The 18,148-nt window shown below is 42.1% G+C and overlaps 3 protein-coding genes across 5 annotated transcripts; 2 read left to right on the forward strand and 1 right to left on the reverse strand.

Annotated features, from left to right (window-relative positions):
- The first annotated feature begins 423 nt into the window (after positions 1-423).
- Positions 424-7,079, forward strand: LOC114441189 (UDP-glucuronosyltransferase 2A1-like). The gene is made up of 7 exons (XM_028413990.1): positions 424-489; positions 3,669-4,449; positions 4,533-4,681; positions 4,812-4,943; positions 5,258-5,345; positions 5,606-5,825; positions 6,095-7,079. The coding sequence occupies exons 1-7, from the start codon at positions 424-426 to the stop codon at positions 6,378-6,380; spliced, it is 1,722 nt and encodes a 573-aa protein (XP_028269791.1). The 3' UTR covers positions 6,381-7,079.
- LOC114441190 (RNA exonuclease 1 homolog) lies at positions 6,789-13,196 on the reverse strand. The gene is made up of 16 exons (XM_028413991.1): positions 13,046-13,196; positions 11,351-12,708; positions 11,166-11,261; positions 10,568-10,805; positions 10,091-10,425; positions 9,874-10,017; positions 9,683-9,797; positions 9,528-9,599; positions 9,317-9,460; positions 9,102-9,215; positions 8,912-8,985; positions 8,718-8,822; positions 8,416-8,531; positions 7,842-7,980; positions 7,103-7,223; positions 6,789-6,928 (listed from the first exon to the last, which is right to left on the reverse strand). The coding sequence occupies exons 1-16, from the start codon at positions 13,194-13,196 to the stop codon at positions 6,840-6,842; spliced, it is 3,411 nt and encodes a 1,136-aa protein (XP_028269792.1). The 3' UTR covers positions 6,789-6,839.
- A 321-nt stretch (positions 13,197-13,517) lies between these two features.
- On the forward strand, positions 13,518-17,348 carry poli (polymerase (DNA directed) iota). Of its 3 annotated transcripts, none has more exons than XR_003671218.1 (10): positions 13,518-13,717; positions 13,821-13,937; positions 14,020-14,184; positions 14,450-14,596; positions 14,754-14,990; positions 15,110-15,288; positions 15,456-15,547; positions 15,630-15,763; positions 15,903-16,014; positions 16,164-16,302. XR_003671218.1 is itself a non-coding variant. In XM_028413411.1 (10 exons), exons 1-10 carry the CDS (start codon positions 13,618-13,620, stop codon positions 17,260-17,262), a joined length of 2,145 nt encoding a protein of 714 aa, XP_028269212.1. In that variant the 5' UTR covers positions 13,518-13,617; the 3' UTR covers positions 17,263-17,348. The 3 variants fall into 3 exon arrangements, 2 of the variants coding, with proteins under 2 accessions (XP_028269212.1, XP_028269213.1); XM_028413411.1 differs by lacking the exon at positions 15,903-16,014 and adding an exon at positions 16,510-17,348 and having other exon boundaries at positions 16,164-16,384; XM_028413412.1 differs by lacking the exon at positions 15,903-16,014 and adding an exon at positions 16,510-17,348 and having other exon boundaries at positions 13,895-13,937; positions 16,164-16,384.
- Positions 17,349-18,148: the final 800 nt, after the last annotated feature.

Genomic DNA, 18,148 nt, shown 5'->3' on the forward strand with positions numbered 1-18,148 from the left:
TCTGATATTTGGATTAGGATGAGGAAAAACTGACAATCCTCTTTTAATAATGCCACAAAAACAACTTATTTCAGTGTGTCTATTTTTTGTAAAATACGCATGTCATATAGCCAAAGACGAGGAACTGATTGTCCACTGTGAAGATTGTGCCAATTATTATCTGCTTATACCTCTTTTGTAAGTTATTTTGGGTTTTTTGGCTTGTGAATATATAAGTATGTTATTTATTTGAACTATTTATTTAATAAATGATTTGTTAATAAATCTTTTGTGGTCCTGAAACTTTCTCTCCTGAACCTCTTTGATGGAAGCTTATGATTACATTAGGTTAGAAAAAAACGACCTTTAGTTAATGGCTGAAAAACAACGATAACAAAGAGAAATATATATCCATTTTTTCAACACTTTGTCCCATATATGATCATGACGGAGGGGGCTGGAGCCTATCCCAGCTGTCAAGGGGGCGAGAGGACAGGTCGCCAGTCTAAAGTAGGCCAAACATCAGTTTGGACTCCCCAATTAACCTATCAACACATCTTTGGGATGTGAGCGGAAGCTCACATACCCAGAAGACGACCAGTGACCATGCTCCACACATGACAGCCCCAGCCGTCAAACTGGTGATGCGAGCTAACTACTTAGCCGAAAAACACCTTTCCTCACACCAGTAGCACAATAGCTTGCTACAAAACAACACACTGAGTGGAGACCTTTGTTTCACATAGGGCCTGAATATTTTTTTTACAACTTGTTGGTGGTTGTTAAAAAGCTTGGGAATATAAAAAAATCTAACTAAAAATATGGAGAACTTCATTGACATGCATATAATATTATACATATTGTTTTATTTACCCTTTAGAATAAAACATTTTTACAATTCTGAAATTTTACAGAAAAACACAAGCACACAAGTACACACTGTCAACAATAGTATATAATTTGTTGAATCTACTCTCCTATTTTCACACTGTGTAAAACTCACTTTAAGTGCTGCTACTTCCTCTTTGTTCAGGCTCACTAAGGCCAGAAACATTTGCCCTATGATGACCGTGTGGACACAAAGCTGACCTCTGCTCTCTGTGCACTGACCAGGGGCCTGGGAGACCAGTGCTCAACACAACCCCTTAACTTGCGACCCCTGAGGTCGGAGTTCGCCCTGCGGTCAAACACTGTCCAGTTGACTGACGTACAGATGGAGATTTCTGAGGGAAGAAGTCACTTTGTTGCTGCACGCGGTGACGGCACTGAGGCCACAGTCACAATCTATATAAATCAGTTAATGTTGCTAGATCAAAAACTTACTTTTATTATTTATTTTAATCATTTATAATAAATCACATCTTCAGATTTCTTTTTGACAGACCTAAAGTGTGACAAATTTACTTTAGATTAATAAAGAAAAGCAGCAAATTTCAGGTGTTTTTTTTTTTTTAACAGAATACTGTTATGTTTGCAATGCAGTCTCCCTTACTTGCAGCCATTTAATCTGGGGTCAGACATCTACAAGCCTAATCGCCTATTGTGACTGTAGGAAATGTGCCTCCATTTTCAGGCAAAAGGCTGCAACTAACTGAGCTGAAGAGTAAACACCAAGCTGGTTGCGGGCGCTTTCACCCCAGCTGTTAAACTAAGGCTAATGGTGTGTAAACGGAGCAAAGGGCAGCTGGACACACTGACTGAAGGCCTGTGGGAACAGACAGGTGACTCTTTGTAACCCTGTTAAAAATACTTAATAAATCATAACACAGTGGGAGAATGACAGCGCCACAGTGAGAATTTGGAAGGTATTTACTTCTTGTGCAATTTCACGGTGAATTGAGAAATTATATAGTGCAGAGAAAACATCAAATAAACTGGGTTTACAGCACTCCTTTGTATGTTGACTGTTTTAGTAATAATCAGACTCGCTAATGTTTCTGGATGGGAATGCATGTGAAGTGACAGCCATTTTAAGCATGCTGTCAAGCTAAGAAATGCATTTTGCTGATACACCTTATTTACAGAAACCATCCAATCACAGAACGAGCATTAGTCCGACCTCAACTTTCCAGCAGGATTATGAAATACTGCACTGGAAAAAAATAATAACAAATCTGTACGCTTCTCATTCCCTCCAAGTATATTTGCCTGATTGACTATTCTCTCCCAAGTATGCGGGTAATCGTCTATTGAGAGCACATTTCCTTATCAGCGTCTAGCACACTGTCTGAATCCGTTATCACAATGGGCCAGATCAGTGCAGGCAGCCCCTCGCTCTCCCAGCTGAGGCGCCCATGAAAAAGAATTTCTGGAGTTGGGTGCCAACCGATAGGCCCTGAGCTCTTTATCCCCTTAAAGCCAATTCACACTCTGCATGTTTAAATATCTCAGCTCAACCCCTGCCCTCCCACTCCCATCATGCTCTCAAACCCCCTCCTCCCTTCTCTCCTCACTCTCTCACCCCTGTCCAAGCAGGGACTGCCGTCGTGGCCGACCTGCAGCCCGGACAAGCGTGTGTGTGTGTGTGTGTGTTTGTATGTGGGTGGGTGTGATGCAGGTGCAGGGCTGGTTGGATGGTGAGAGAGGAGGGGAGTCCTCTATTGTTGGGCTGGACAGCACCCTCTCTCCTCTGGAGCACCCTCTGATGGGGGAGCCCACTGACAATCACACATCCTAATCTGATTATGCAAATGTATACTTCAAAAAGCAATACGCTGTAACCCTTACCCTGTGGTGGAAAGACAAGGAAAGAAGGAGAGGAAGCAGCGAGAACAGTAGATAGGTGAATTCCAGAGAAAACTCAATACAAGAGTGAAATGTACAGTAAGAGGCTCAATAACTCTGTTCCTTGATAACCACTTGATCGGATCTCTATGCTCCCCCAGGGAAGCTCTGAGGATGAAGACGGTACACACTATGTACCCTCTGAATGGCCACTGACTCCCTCAATGGGGCATTGAATCCAATATTCAAATGCTTATTGTTTTTCCAGACGCTACTGAATCCAGCGTCAAAAGGAATCTACAATGTTAATGAGGGGGACAGAGGACCCAGATAGAAGATTTAGACAGCCAAACAGTCGGAGGTGACATTTCCCCAAGAACAACACAGTGATTCCTGAAGGCACAGTTCACCAACACCCGCCTACCCAATATTCACAGCCGCAGACCCCTATGGCAGAAGGTTTGTGAAAAAAGCTCCTTCCAGGACAAGTCTGTAAAGTGTCACACTAGCAGATATGGAAAGCTGTAAATATTTCACTCTGGAGCTAAATAAGCAGCAGCTTCTGGGCCTAAGAAAGGAGACTAACATGGAGGTGTCGCAACCAGCACAGTGGCTACTCGAGGCTCCAAACACAATTTATACGCTTACATCCATGGAAAAAATAAACTGTTGTGCATTATCAAAGGCACGCCTGCTTTGAGCCCACTTGGCTGAAATGATTATCTTTTGTGTTGCTTTACTACATCACTCTTCAATGAACAGCAGTCTGGAGGTCTTATGTAGTTCTATGATCTTTCTGTGGATTTCTAACTGGATCCTTCCGTTATCTTAACAGCATGAACTTTACTGCCATTACCTTTTACCTCTAACAACTTGCTTGGAGTGAGCCTGTTATCTAATGTCATTCAGCACAAAGAAGAACGTGCCAGAGTTCAGCTGTATTGAGTTAATTATTATCTTCCAAGGAGCAATATTTAAAAAGGATCCGGCCACAACCGACCTTTCAGCAGATATACAATACAGCCACCATGGAGCTGCATCGGTCCGTTTGTGTCCTGCTGGCACTTTGCGTGCCATGGAGTGTAAAAGGAGGCAACGTTTTGGTGTGGTACACAGAAGGCAGCCACTGGATTAACATGAAACCAGTGCTGGATGCTTTGATGGACAAAGGACACCAGGTGACGGTCCTGGTCCCAAGCGTGTCGATGTTCATGAACAGCAGTGAACCCTCCCGCTTTCGCTATGAACTCTTCAACGTCTCGGTCTCCCTGCAGGAAATGGAGGACTTTCTTGAAGAGTTCTTTCACTTCTCCATGTATGAGATAGATCACATGAACTATCTGCAGCTATATATTAGATTCATGGATCTATTTAAAAGAGACTTGCATTATGCTTTTAAGTATCTGGATGGCGTAGTGAAATCAGAAGCCACCATGAAGAAGCTAAGGGAGGGAAACTATGATGTTCTCCTGGCTGACCCCATCTTTGTCGGCAGTGACTTGACAGCTGACATTTTGGGCATCCCACTTGTCTACACCTTGCGATTTTCCTTAGCTCATAACTGGGAGAGACAGTGCGGTCAGCTACCCGCTCCCCCTTCCTTTGTCCCTGGTGCTATGAGCAAACTGACAGACAAGATGGACTTCTCAGAGAGGGTGTGGAACTTTCTCTTCTATGCTCTGCAGGATGCTGTGGTGAACTACATCATGTGGAATATGGCAGATGAATATTACTCTGAAGTTAAAGGTGAGCAGCTCAAAGATTAAAATGTGCTGTACTGCCCAAGGTATTGGTTAGACTTCCAATACAATACTTTTCTATTATAACAGGAAAGCCAACCAATGCATGCGAGTTGATGGGTAGAGCAGACATCTGGTTAATGCGGACCTACTGGGATTTTGACTTCCCCCGTCCTTTCCTCCCAAACTTCAAATTCATTGGTGGGATCCACTGCAAACCTGCTAAACCTCTACCCAAGGTAGGTCTCTCTTTACTATTATACCACTACAGTACCCCAGAGTTGAATCATGAGGAGAATTAGTTGTCAAACACTATAGATGGAAAAGATCTCATTGTCTGGCACTGAGATGGATTTCTTTGTCTGGCAGGAAATGGAAGAGTTTGTGCAAAGTTCTGGAGATGCTGGCCTTGTGATTTTCACTCTGGGATCGATGATCAAGAACATCACCACTGAGAAAGGAAACATGATCGCCTCAGCACTCGCTCAGATCCCACAAAAGGTGAGAGAACCACCTCTATGCGCCAACCAGAATGAATCATTATTCATACCCTAAATAATCATTTAAAAACAGCAATTCATACACTTTCTAGGCGTTAAAAAGCAATTTCTTAAACAACTGCAGACCAGTTTGTTTGTTAGTCAGGCCTATATCAAATGTCAGGTCTGATTTGCCATCACCTAATGAACCAGGGCAGGTACTTTTACAAACGGAACAATCAGTTTAAACTATTGTTAAACACTATTTATCCCCAACAATTTACCATGTAGACTCAACACAACTAGGCTTCAACTATCGTAAAATGTTTACTGCAGGTATTGTGGAGATACAGTGGAGAAAAACCAGCGACTGTAGGTCCCAACACCAGAATATACAACTGGATCCCTCAGAACGACCTGCTGGGTAAGTGAAAGCATCATGTCGACCACAAAAAAAGCCACTGATCATTTTTGACAGTGACAGTTACAACATTAAAATGTCAATATATTCACTTCTGCGTCTGTTGCTCATTTCCCTGACATCCAAAACCATTTCCCAATTCATTCATAGTGTACATCAGTGGTTCTTGTAGCGAAAAAATATACAATTGATCACATAAAGATTGCATGCTGTTAAAACATGCATTTCAGCATCTATTTACATAATCATTTTTTTTCCTTCAGGTCACCCCAAGACCAAAGCTTTTGTCACTCATGGCGGCACAAATGGGATTTATGAGGCCATCTACCATGGTGTTCCCATGGTGGGCATCCCAATGTTCGCTGATCAGCCAGACAACTTGGTGCACATGAAAGCTAAAGGAGCAGCTGTTACCGTGGACTTGAATTTCATGACGACGGAGGATCTTAAAGATGCAATCAATACGGTCATTAATGACAAATCGTAAGTTCCCTCATCTGCACTTGGTCTGTTTTAAAATCATCAGTAGGGTAACACTGATCTGTTTCACAATAGTCTTAACTCATATTCACATGTAAAGCAACATCATTAAGGCGCCATATTCTTAAAGTTTCAAACGTCACAATAAGACAACAAAACCAGTGTTTTGTCTTTCTCTTCATTTCTTGGCTTATCTGTTGACGATTTAACATGTATGCCCCTTTGCCCTCAATCCTAGTCAAACACACTTTCACCCATTTGTACACTCACAGGTACAAGGAAAATGCTATGCGGCTGTCCAGTATCCACCATGACAGACCCCTGAGTCCCCTGGATGAGGCAGTATTCTGGCTCGAGTTCACAATGAGAAACAAAGGGGCAAAGAACCTAAGGGTAGCGGCCCACGAGCTCACCTGGTACCAGTATCACAGCCTGGACGTCCTGGCCTTCCTTTTTGCTGTAATTCTGCTCTTCATGCTCATCATTGTCAAAAGCTGCAGTTTCTGCTTCAGGAGGTGCTGCGGCAGGAAAGGAAAGACAAAAAGGAAAGCTGAGTGAAAGACTAAACTCATGTGTGAATGAACAAATGAAGTGAACAGTAATATAATCTGGATTATAGCCTGCTGTGGACATTTTAGGACTTGTTCTGGTACATGTAGATCACCAGTAATTAATCAGATTGCTGACAGCTGTGCTTATTTACATCACTGCACCTGAGGTCAATTTCACATCAAAACCTGGATGTTCATTGGCTGAGCTTGGAAGAAAAAAACACACACACAAAGGAATTTCATCATCACATTCTGTGCTTTTACTTGACAACCCACCCTTCAAGGTAAATGTTTAGACATGGCCACACAAGGCTGCAAATCAACATTACTCAAATATGTGAATATAAAGCAAGTGATATAGACACAAAAAAAAACAAAAAAGGCCCCCCCATGTCTCACAATTGAGCTTCATACAAACATGTGTTGTTTTTTTTCATGTATGTACAGTTTAGAGATCGTTCAGTTTTTATTTCTTCATCTTTCCGTCATCTTTGACTTTCCACAGCATCAGCTCCATGCATGCTGTAGCGTCTTCTGCAGTGTCATGGCCACAAACTGGAAGAAACCGCAGTAAATGTGTTATCTGCTTGCTTCATGCTCATATTACACTCTGATCTTTATTTCAATATTAATTCAGCTGTCTGCAATGGTTTAGGAACATTAACTTATCCCACATTAACCAACTTAAAAAAAAAAAAAAAAAAAAGGGCTTGTGTAGTGGGGACCCACCACTCTCTTGGATGATCCTCCGAAGGTATTCAGCTGTGAGGTTGTTGAGAGTCAGTTTGTGAGGGGGGCCCAGACGGTGAGGGAAGACCACCGATGTATCCACCACCATTCCATGGAGCAGCTATAGTTAAAAGGGAAGTTATCTAAAGCCCTTAAACAGGATCGAAACCTCTGTAGTAGTAAAATTACTCAGTGGCAATAAAAAAAGCTTAATTTCCAGCTTGGGTGAGGATTTCTAGCAGGGTAACTTAAAAGCTGACCAGGCGCAAGAAATGTAGAAAAAAAGCACATCTAATATTTATATAATGTCTGTCTACATGATATAAATATTACTATACATTCTTTTCATAGACAGCCTCTGCAGGGACAGAAGCATGTGGTTTCACACCGCAACCATTGTTGCTCTTGATTATTTGACTATGCATTGTGTGGTATGTTTAAAGACATGTCAAACCTATTTAACACTTGGTAAAACTAATTAGTTTTAAACATACACCACCTTAGTTGTTTTAATTTTAGGTGCCTCCCTTTCCCATGCTGTTAAATACACTGTCTAAAATTGGGCGATTATACAACTTTCAGCAACCAAAGCTGCACTATCCCATTCATGAGAATAAAGATAACACTTAAAGAAAGAACTGTGTAATAGCATTTTTGAAAAATCCAGCCCCCTTAGAATCACCTGCAAAACAGCAGGTTTAGTCACAAACTGTGAGGGAGCTGAGAAGCTTGCAGTCACCTTCAGTAAACAGAGGTCCTTTTCCAGGCTGTGTCCAATCAAAATGGTGTCAGCACTGATGAAGCTCAATAAGGTCTCTTGGGCCTTTATGAGGGAGGTCTGGTTACCCTTCACATCCTCCTCACTGATACCTGAAAACCTAGACCACAGCAGAATGTCATAGATGCTTTCAAAACAGCTGCTGGCTAATCAATAACATGTATACAGTAAGAATATGGCTGTATGAGTAACCACTATTCTTGTATTCAGATATTTACTCTGAATTGTCCCTTTAGCAAAGATTTTCCTAGAACACTACCATTAAGTCTTTTCCCCTTTCTCAATCAAAGCTGGCGTGATGCCACCTCAGTGTGTGCTTTTCAAAGGGCATTCTGGCATTGTGCAACCAGGAGTTGTGCCATAAATTCCACCTGCCCTGTGACACAGCAGTAACTATCTCCACTACAGGTGCAGAAGTCAGGGAACAAAAAAAAGCAGTAAACTCTCCCTCCATACCTTTCACACAGAACACACTAAAAAGTACAACAGTCCCCCCCACGGAACAGACAACACTCGATACAACTTCAGGCATTACCTGGTGTTATAGTCGATGACCTCATTATCAGGTTTGACAAAGGTGTCGTAGACGACTTCAAGACTAGAGTTGACCACTGTTACTCTGGACAGCTCCAGACCATGAATAGTGTAACACTAAAGACAAACAACATAAAACAAGTTTGTTTTCACTGCACAATCCAAATATCATCTTCACTAATGCAAGTAATTAATGTATTAATAAGTTCCGTGTATGCACATTAAGGGAAATATCAGATTAAACAACACAACCTAACGAAACCACTTCAGTTCTAAACATGTAAATTATAAAACTGGCATCACCATTTCACAGTCTAAGGAGTAAACCCCAGGACAGTGTGTGTCTATGGGACTTCTGGGAACAGTAGACACAAACCCCTCCAGGTCGAACGAATCATGGACATGCAGCTGGTCAAAGACAAAAAGTGAAACAAATCAATATATTGGAAGTAGTGATAGTAACTTTGCTTTCAATCTTTCTTTCTTTTTTTTTTAACCTTGAACACCTGACATCCAGGGGTTCCCATGACCCCCTCACAGCAGCTGTAGCGGGTCTCCACTCCACCTGGTACTGGAATAGTTTCAAAACATTGACGCAATATTAACATTAGCAATCATGTCACAAGAGCGTATCAAGGTAAGAATTGAGAGATTATTGGACAGTGAAAATAATCAGTGGGTGCAGACCTTTCTTCTCCACTCCTTTCCCATAATGGTAGTTGCACTCCTCCTTGCGGATATGTTTTCCTGTTTGACTCACAGAGTATGTAGCTCCACATCGACAGCAAATCCTCTTCAGGGCTTTTTTTTTTTTTTTTTTTAAAGACAGACAGAAATGTGATGAGACATGCCTCCAACCCGGCAGTAAAGTGCGCCCTCTAGTGAGCTGTGATCACACTTACGGTCTGTGTTTACTTTCTTAGAGTCAGCAAAGAGAACAGCACAACCACATTTCTCTGGATGCTGGACAGGATAGTTGCTCTCAATCAGTATTTCCTCAGACAAAATGTAACCCTTTAAACTTTCATACAAAGCCACGTCATCTGCTGGGGAAAAAAAAGACATTTAATATATTTGAATGGCATGCCTAATGTATTCTGAGGAAGTTCTCACCATTTCCTTTACAATGCTTTGGGTTAAGCTGAACGTTTCCCTTCAATCCTTGTCCTTTAAATGCATTTTCATCTGCACAAGTATACAGCAAACATGCAACAAGGTCTGCTTTGTTCATGAATGTGCAACATGTTTTCTTGCAGTTTTTAACTCACTTTTAAAAGGAACAACGGTCTGGCTTTTTAACCTCTTCAGTGCATTCACAGCAGCACTCTGATATTTGAGTTTGTTCACACTACGGTTGTATACAGTCCGCTCTTCAGCAAGGGCCTATAAACAAAAACAGCAAACATTCATATCCACACCGAGGATGAAATTCAGTGGCATTTCAGGGGCATATCCTTACCCTTTCAAAGGCATCATTAACGTTGGCTGTTGTTTTGAGGAACTCTTCTGTGAACATGTTGACATAATGCTGTCTGACATTATGTGGCACTTTATCTTTGGCCGCCTCCCCCTGCTGCTTCAGCTTACGTTTTGTTGGCAGTGGCTGAAAGAATGAATTCACAATTAATATTTACACTTCTTCTTTGCAGTGGATCCATGACTTATTTTTATCTCACTTTAGCAGAAGCCTGAACAGAAGGTTGAGGAGTTGCAGAGGCAGCTGGACCTGAGTGTAGAGAGGGCAGAGAGGGCAGCGTGGGTTTCCGTGCTGGAGCTGGAATGAGCACAGGGACTGCTGGGCGGCATCTTTGCACAGGAAACACTGCAGGAGCCTGGTAGGTTTGTTTAGCCAGTAAAGAGCTCATATGCACTTGACTGATTGGAGTTAGCACTGAGGTAACTGGACTAGAACTTGAAGCAACAGTCAGTGGGAAGGTGCCCTCTGGGAGGATCAAGTGCAAGTTGTTGCCTACGTCAACAGTCGTTCCCAAAGGTATGAAGCTCAAATAAGCTGTGGAACACATTGGAAAAACGAAAAATAAAGTTTATGCTGCTAAAAGTATATATACACACACATACACGCACGCACACACACACACACACAACAATGGAATGAACTTAAATTAGCAAGAATGTTTCAAACAAGCACTTACTATTTTGCATAGGCTGCAGGTTTTCAGGAGTCAAAGTAGGTGTGCTCTGTGTCTGCTTCTGACAGGTGGAGGATAGAAAATCCTGACCACCTTTAACTGAAGCGGTCAGCATCGAGGCTCTCTGGTGTACCTGCTGGATATTTAACGGGATGGTGGGCCTAGAGCCAAATCCTGAAGAAGCTGGCTCACAAAGGGGGACCAAAACCTGGGGCTGAGGTCTGCTCTTAGCCGCTGGCTGCTGAACGAGGGAGATTTATTTTTAAAGTACGGTATAGAGAACAGTGGACATAATGGATAACTAGGCCAGCCATGTGAAAGAGGTTCGAATCCCTCCCCTTCACAGCCAGTACTACTAAGTACCAATTGTAACAGTTTATCTGAACAGGGACAGGCTTTATGGAAGGACTCATCACTTAACTTGTTAAAAAAATATTTGCAGACCTGTCTGTTTATTCAGCCTCTATTCATACTCTGTTCTCTCACCCCAGAAATCCAACTCAAAGGGCACAGAGACCAGACTAATTCTTTGTATGGTATATTAAAATAACTTGGACTGGCCAGGCTATTGATGACCCTGATTCTTTAACAGTATGTGTACCTCTATATGACTGGATTCATGGGACACCCTCTTCTTTCCCAGTAAAGTCTGAGGCATGACATTTACTTCCAGTTTTTTGGCATGCGTGTCTCCAATCTAAAAATGAAGGAATGAAAAAACTATTTTACAGAGACCTCCTTATTACCTCCTATACTGTAAATATGTACTTGTTCCAGTATACTTACAGACGCATCAGGTTGCTTCTCATTTCCCTTGTCTTCATTATTTGCCTCCATGAAGATTCTATAGCACTCCTCCATTGGGTCACTGTCAGACAGCTCCATGTCTGAGTAGTTGAAATCTTCATCCTCCTCTTCATCAGAACTGCCTATTATAACCTTAGCCGAATTCTCCACAATCTGCTCAGAAGGTTCAAGTGATGATTTAGCCCTGTCAACTGAGGCTGGTTGTGCATGCGCTTGGTGTGTTACAGATGCAGTAGGGTTAGAGTTACCCTGCATCTGTGTAGGCATCTTCTGAGTACTAGGCACATTTTGGTCAGGAGGGCATTGGCTATAAGAAAGCTGCTGCAGTGGCTGGTCTTGCTTGTTGTGTTGCCTGTGTGGCGAGTTAGTAGCTGGAGCTTTGTAAAAAATGGAATTCTTTGCTGGCTGCAAGGGATTCATTTTCTCAATATTACTGGACAGCTCACACAGAGAAGTGTTCCCACTTTGTATGTCTGAGGTGGCAGACGCACTTACAGCTTCACCAGCCTTCTCTACAGTTTCACCTGATTGGACAGTACTTTGACTTTCATCAAAGTCTTCTAAGCATCCAGTTAAGTCAATTACACCGACATTATGCGTTTTATTTTCACTTTCTTGCTCTTTGTTGGTTTTATAACTACAATTGTGAAGTTTATTTGTATGAACAGGCGTGACCTTCAAGGCCTCATGATTTTTAAGACACAGTGAAGGGCAATTAAGTGGAATAGGCTCCAATTTGACCTTCTCTTCCCCTACTGTATCCTTACAGTCTACTGGATCAAAAGTTGCCTTAGCTGGACTTTTTGTTTTATCAGGTGATGGCGGAACATCAATAATCAGGATGCAGTCATCATTAGAGTCATCACGTTGGTCTACAGATGGTGACGTGGAAAGCACAGCATAATTTGAGGCTGGTTCCTTTTGATCACAATGTCTGGAGCTCCTTTCCTTGTTCAAACCTAATCTGTTTTTCACTTTCTGCTCTTTGCTGGACGAGTTAAATTTCTGCAAGTCAGCAGAAAAGTTGGACAGAGGGTCATACTGCAAATCAGTTTTTGGTTTTGACCTGTCGACCACGTATTTTCTGGATTGGGTATGTGTGCCGGTAAAGTCTGTGCGTAGTCCAGTAGAACCTCCGTCTAAAGTTTTACCTGTCGTTGCAAACCTCTCTCCCTGTGCAGCCTGGTATTGTGACAGTCGTTGTTGCTCCTGCTCCACCTCATGTCTCAGAGTTTCAATCTTCTTGTTGATCTGTTCCAGCTCATGATGGCAGTTGGCTTTGGTTTCAGTGTTTACTAGTGACCCACAGGATGCATACACACGGCCATTTTGGACCCCTGTTAAAGATGAAGGTAAAAAGGTTAACACAGTGGTTTTTGTTTAGTTTAGTTTTTTAAATCATTTTGTTAGTAGGTTTTTCCATTGTTTTTATATTGTGGCAGTAACAAAGGCGTAAATATGTTAAATATTACATAAATTAAAAGGAGGCAGCAAACTTAGAAAATAAACCATACATTTTAATTTTAATCTAATGTAAGATAATTTAAATTCACTTTTATCATCATAAACACTTTTCGACATAATCAAGCTGCAACTTATTTAAACCAAATCTGAGCTAACAAGCTAACGCACAGCTGATGTAATCAGCGTAAGCTAGCATCTTTAAACACTAACCTGAAAACTCCACTTGCGATGGTTTATAGGAAACACTGAAAGTATCCCCAACTTCACTGTCATGTTTGTACAAACAATGAGGCCGTTCACAGTGCCCACGTTGTGCGAAAGGACAGTTAATATCAGCAAAGAGACCAGACGAGATAAACATTAGCAAAGACGCTACTTTTTACGAAGCTAAAACGGACTAATTTCAGGACGGCAGCTAACAGGTGAACCGCAGATGACGTCAGATTCGTTTAAATAGGCTCTGAGCGGGTCGCGAGACTCCCGTTATACGGTTAATAGTTTAAAAATAATAATAATATATATAATTTTAAAATATTTTTCGTGAGTTAAAATGTTGTATTATACTTAAGCTGAATCTGTAAAACAAAATTTGAGATGTTGTTTCTGAAGCCGGTTGCCGTGGCATAGTAACGCCTCCACACCGCTAGATGGCGCTGCTGTACAAATCTGGACATACAGCGACCGAAAAAGTGAAACAACCACAACAACAGCAGCAGCAGTAGTAGCAGTACTGTAATCTAGCATTAGGTTTAACGAAACTCGCACAAGTCGCGTCGTGTGAAATGGAAAACAGCGAGGATGAAATGGAGGAGGATGACACCGAGTGGAAGAACAGTTTTGTAGATCCAGAAGCTGTCAACCCCGATGCTGCTAATGCTACAGGTAAAACGATAGCTATAAAACTTTGCTGTTTACTTTTATTTGGCTATTGGCTTCATACAGGTATGCTAATCATTGCATTGATAATGTAATAATGTGTTTTTAGGACAAAATACAAGCAAGACGCCACCTGTACACAGAGTCATACTGCATTTTGACCTGGACTGCTTTTATGCTCAGGTGGAAATGATCAGAAACCCGGCTCTGAGAGACGTCCCTTTGGGTAAACTGATTTGCCACAACAGATGGTGGTTTACAATGTATATATCTCTGTTAAACTCCAGAAACACTTCTCATCCCATCAGGTATTCAGCAGAAATACATCATTGTCACGTGTAACTATGTGGCAAGAGAAAGGGGTGTCACCAAGCTGATGACTGTTACCGATGCAAAAGAGAAATGCCCTGAGCTGGTGCTGGTTAAAGGAGAGGACCTGACACACTACAGAGAAATGTCCTATAAACTGACAGGTATGAAAGGCTATTGCATCCACTTCCTGTTTGGTGGAGAATTTCCTGCATGACATATGACAAGTTATTTTCGGTCAGAAACATAAGAAGCAGATAATATAGACAGAGCAATAAAATATCAGGATGTCAGTCTCTCCGATTATAAACATTTGTTCTCTCCGGATAACTTTAAATCTAAAATTCAATGCAAAAACAAGATCTTGACACACATTGGTGCAACATTATCACACTGACCTTAATTTATTTTCCTTTACCCATCACCCAGAGCTGCTGATGTCCTATTGTCCACTGGTAGAGAGGCTTGGTTTTGATGAAAACTTCATGGACATCACAGAAATGGTTGAAAGCAGGCTTGCACAGACAACAGAATCTAACAGCTTTTCATTTAAAGGACATGTCTACAGTCATACCAGTAAGTGTGTGGCTGTACATCTGGCTTATGGTACCTGAAAGATGACTTGTGAAACAAGCCAAAAAGCTAAAATATGAGAGATATTTGCATGGCACTTTCAGTTTCCCACTACACAAGTAGTTCACCTTCAGATGTCTGTTTTTCTTTTCCTGTTCAGGTGCAGATGTGAAAGCCTGTGACTACCCAAGGCTGGCTTTAGGCTCACACATTGCAGCAGAGCTGAGACGAGATATTCACAGCAGCCTGGGCCTGACTGGCTGTGCTGGTGTTGCCACAAACAAGCTCCTGGCCAAACTGGTTTCTGGCACTTTCAAACCCAACCAGCAGACTGTCCTGCTGCCAGAGAACATCAGTGACATTATGGGTTGTCTAAGCAGTCTCCGCAAAGTACCAGGTATAAATGATACCACATGCAGTGAAGAACAGTAGAAAAACATTTATATGTTTGAGTTTGAACACATATGGATGTGTTTAATATGTACCAGTTGTGGTATCTGTGATTATTTTTTCAAGGTGTAGGTCACCAAACTGCTAAAAGACTTCAAGCCCTGGGGCTGGTGAGTGTGAAGGACCTTCAGCTCTTCCCTCTGAGTGATTTGACAAAAGAGTTTGGAGGTCCCAGTGCTCAACGCTTAAAGAATCTGGCCGTTGGTATTGATGACTCAGCTGTCACCACTACAGGGGCCCCACAAGTAAGCTTAAGCATCTCTACCTGCAGCTCAACCAAATAAGTTATATCTGTACTTATTGTTGACTTTTTTGATTCTAAATAGCTGGATTCTGGTTATACTTCTGTTTCTGTTTATGTGAGATGCCCAGCCACCCCCCACTTTTATTATTATTCCTCTCTATGTTTCAGTCTCTCAGCGATGAAGACTCTTTCAAAAAAATGTCTTCAACTCAGGAAGTTCTGGAGAAGATTCAACAGCTGTTGAGTAGTCTGGTGGAAAGGTCTGGCCATTTTCTTACCAGCAACTCATCACTGAATCTGTCTCACTTAATCTAAACGTTGTCGTTGTGTTTAAAAACAAAGGATGCACAAAGACGGCAGGCAGCCTCAAACCTTTAGGCTGACAATCCGCAGATACTCAGCGACCAACAAATGGTTCAGTCGAGAGAGCCGCCAGTGTCCAATACCAAACCACGTCGGGCAGAAGATCACCTCTGGTACGCTTGTGCACCAGGAAGCACGTTGTACACTTCCTTCATGTTACAATTAGTTTTTTGTGTAGCACAATGGCTCACTGTGATTTTGGTGTCATGCATCTACTAATACCATACAGCTACTTACTACTTATGATTTCAGAGAAAAAGCTCAGACAGGGACAAACAAGATTGCTGACTAGATGATGAACAGAGTGGAGCATTTAGATATTTATTTCCCCCAGGATTGACTGACCAAAAACACCACAGGCTGGGTGTGTAAAAAGTGTTGCCGTCTACTTTGTTCTGGATGTTTATTTACAGATTTAAAATTAATTATTTCTCCATGATTTAACTAAAAAAAACTTCTATTAGATCTTAAGAAGATTTCCCGTCATCTGGTCCATGTTTAATGTCTCTTCAGGCAGCAGTGACGACGCTGTGATCCAGCTTGTCCCATTGGCCATGAAGCTCTTCCACAAGATGGTGGACAGCAGCGCCGCCTTCCACCTCACCCTTATTAACGTCTGCTTCAGTAACCTGCAGACCAGAGGAGTCGCTGTCAGTGGGAAGGGCTCCATCACATCATTTTTCACACAGAACTCATCTCCCAGAAAAACACAGATCACCTCATCACAATGCCAGGTAGTGCAGTAAAAATCTAAAACCATCAATGTTGTGTTCTTTCGTGAGCCTTATTCTTTAATGCTTTCAAAAGAGTGTGAATTTCCTGAAGTCATTGTTGCTCCTCTTCTTGTATTCCCCAATAGGCTCACTCCTTTCAGAGTGGTGAGAATGTCTGCATGGATCACCAGTTCAACACTCACAGCATAATTACTCCAAACAAAAGGCAACTCACCAGGAGCAGCTCCTGTTGCTCTGAGGTTGCAATACATGGGTTCAGAGGTAAACAGGGCCTTGCTGTTGCTGTGGGAGACAGTCAAACAGCATCCTGCAGCAGCACATCAGACCATGGCCCCAATCACACAAATGACACACAACGACTGCCCCCTGATGTTGACCCAGAGGTATTTAAGCTTCTTCCAGTGGAAATCCAGAAGGAACTGTTATCTCCTGCCTACATTAAGTCCCTTTACTGCACTTCTGCATTCAGCGACATATCACAAAGCCACTCTCTACAGACGTTTACAGACTCACAAAATATTAATGACATTAAAGTGGCTGCAGAGTTGGATTCATCTGACAGAGTCACCACTGTGAATCATCATCAGTGGCCTTTGGGCACAAGTGCATTCTCAGGAGAAAACGTCATGGAGGAGGGAGGGCCATCATCCCCCCAGTCTTCTGACTGTCAATTCCCGGGAAATGTGGACCCTGGGGTGTTTTCTGAGCTCCCGCGAGACGTTCAAAGGGAGCTGATGTCCGAGTGGAAGCAGCAGAAGCCGGTCCTGAAAATTGCCTCCTCCAAGAAACAGGGGAGAAGCTCAATGGCCAAAGACAGAAAGGCTGCAGGGAAGAGCAGCCAGAGAAACAACCTTTTCAAGTATTTCAAACCAGGTTAAAGTTGAGAAGACTGTTCATGACGTTTTGAAGTTTTGTATTTTACAGTTCTGTTTTTCTCATGCAAGGAGAATAAAATAAAAGTATAACAGGCCTTTTAACTTTATTTTAGTAACTTTAAATTTATCAAGTCAAGCATGTTTGACATCAGGAAGAAACCTATTGGATCAAAACAAGGCATAAAGTATAAGACCTCATTTTTTTCTTATTGTATTCACATTGTTTAAGAGCTGCAGGATTACTTCGCTGAGCCTCTAGATTTGGGGCCCTTTCCCTGGCTGGACGAGTTCCACTGAAATCCACATTATTTACCAACAGTGGCCACAATCCAGCTTTCAAAGAGCCTTTTTTTCTCTTCATGGGAAACAGCAGAAAAACAGGGGGTGTAAGCATAGTTCTGCTTGGTTCTTTCAGGCCTGAAACTCCTCCCTGGATCACATGTAGGACGGGGGGAAAGGTTCAGCAGATACAGTGTGCCCTCATGCCCTGATTGTGATTGTTTTATTTAATAAGGAGCAACTCCTGAACAGATGCTGGCACCCAGACAGACTGGTAAGAAGTGATTCTCTTGATTGTGTCAGGTATACACTGTGAGAGCTGCAGGATGAAGGCTTGATTCCTCACCTCCTCTTCACTGCTGATCGTAAAGAACAAGTATGTAGATGACTCCAGATTTCAAGGTTCTTCTCACAATAAAATTCTTTCTCAAGTAGACTTTTTGTACCCTAAACTAAGCAGCCATAGTTCTTCCACTCTCAACCATCTTACACAACCAAATCTTTATTGGCCTGCTGCAAGTGTATCAGAAGCATCGCATTGATCTGATGGCGTCATGCAGCATGGAGCTGTCTGCCCATAGCTCTTTAAGTCAATAAAAGGAGTTCTGTC

This window comes from Parambassis ranga, chromosome 9 (assembly GCF_900634625.1).
Source record: "Parambassis ranga chromosome 9, fParRan2.1, whole genome shotgun sequence".
Lineage (NCBI taxonomy): Eukaryota > Metazoa > Chordata > Actinopteri > Ambassidae > Parambassis > Parambassis ranga.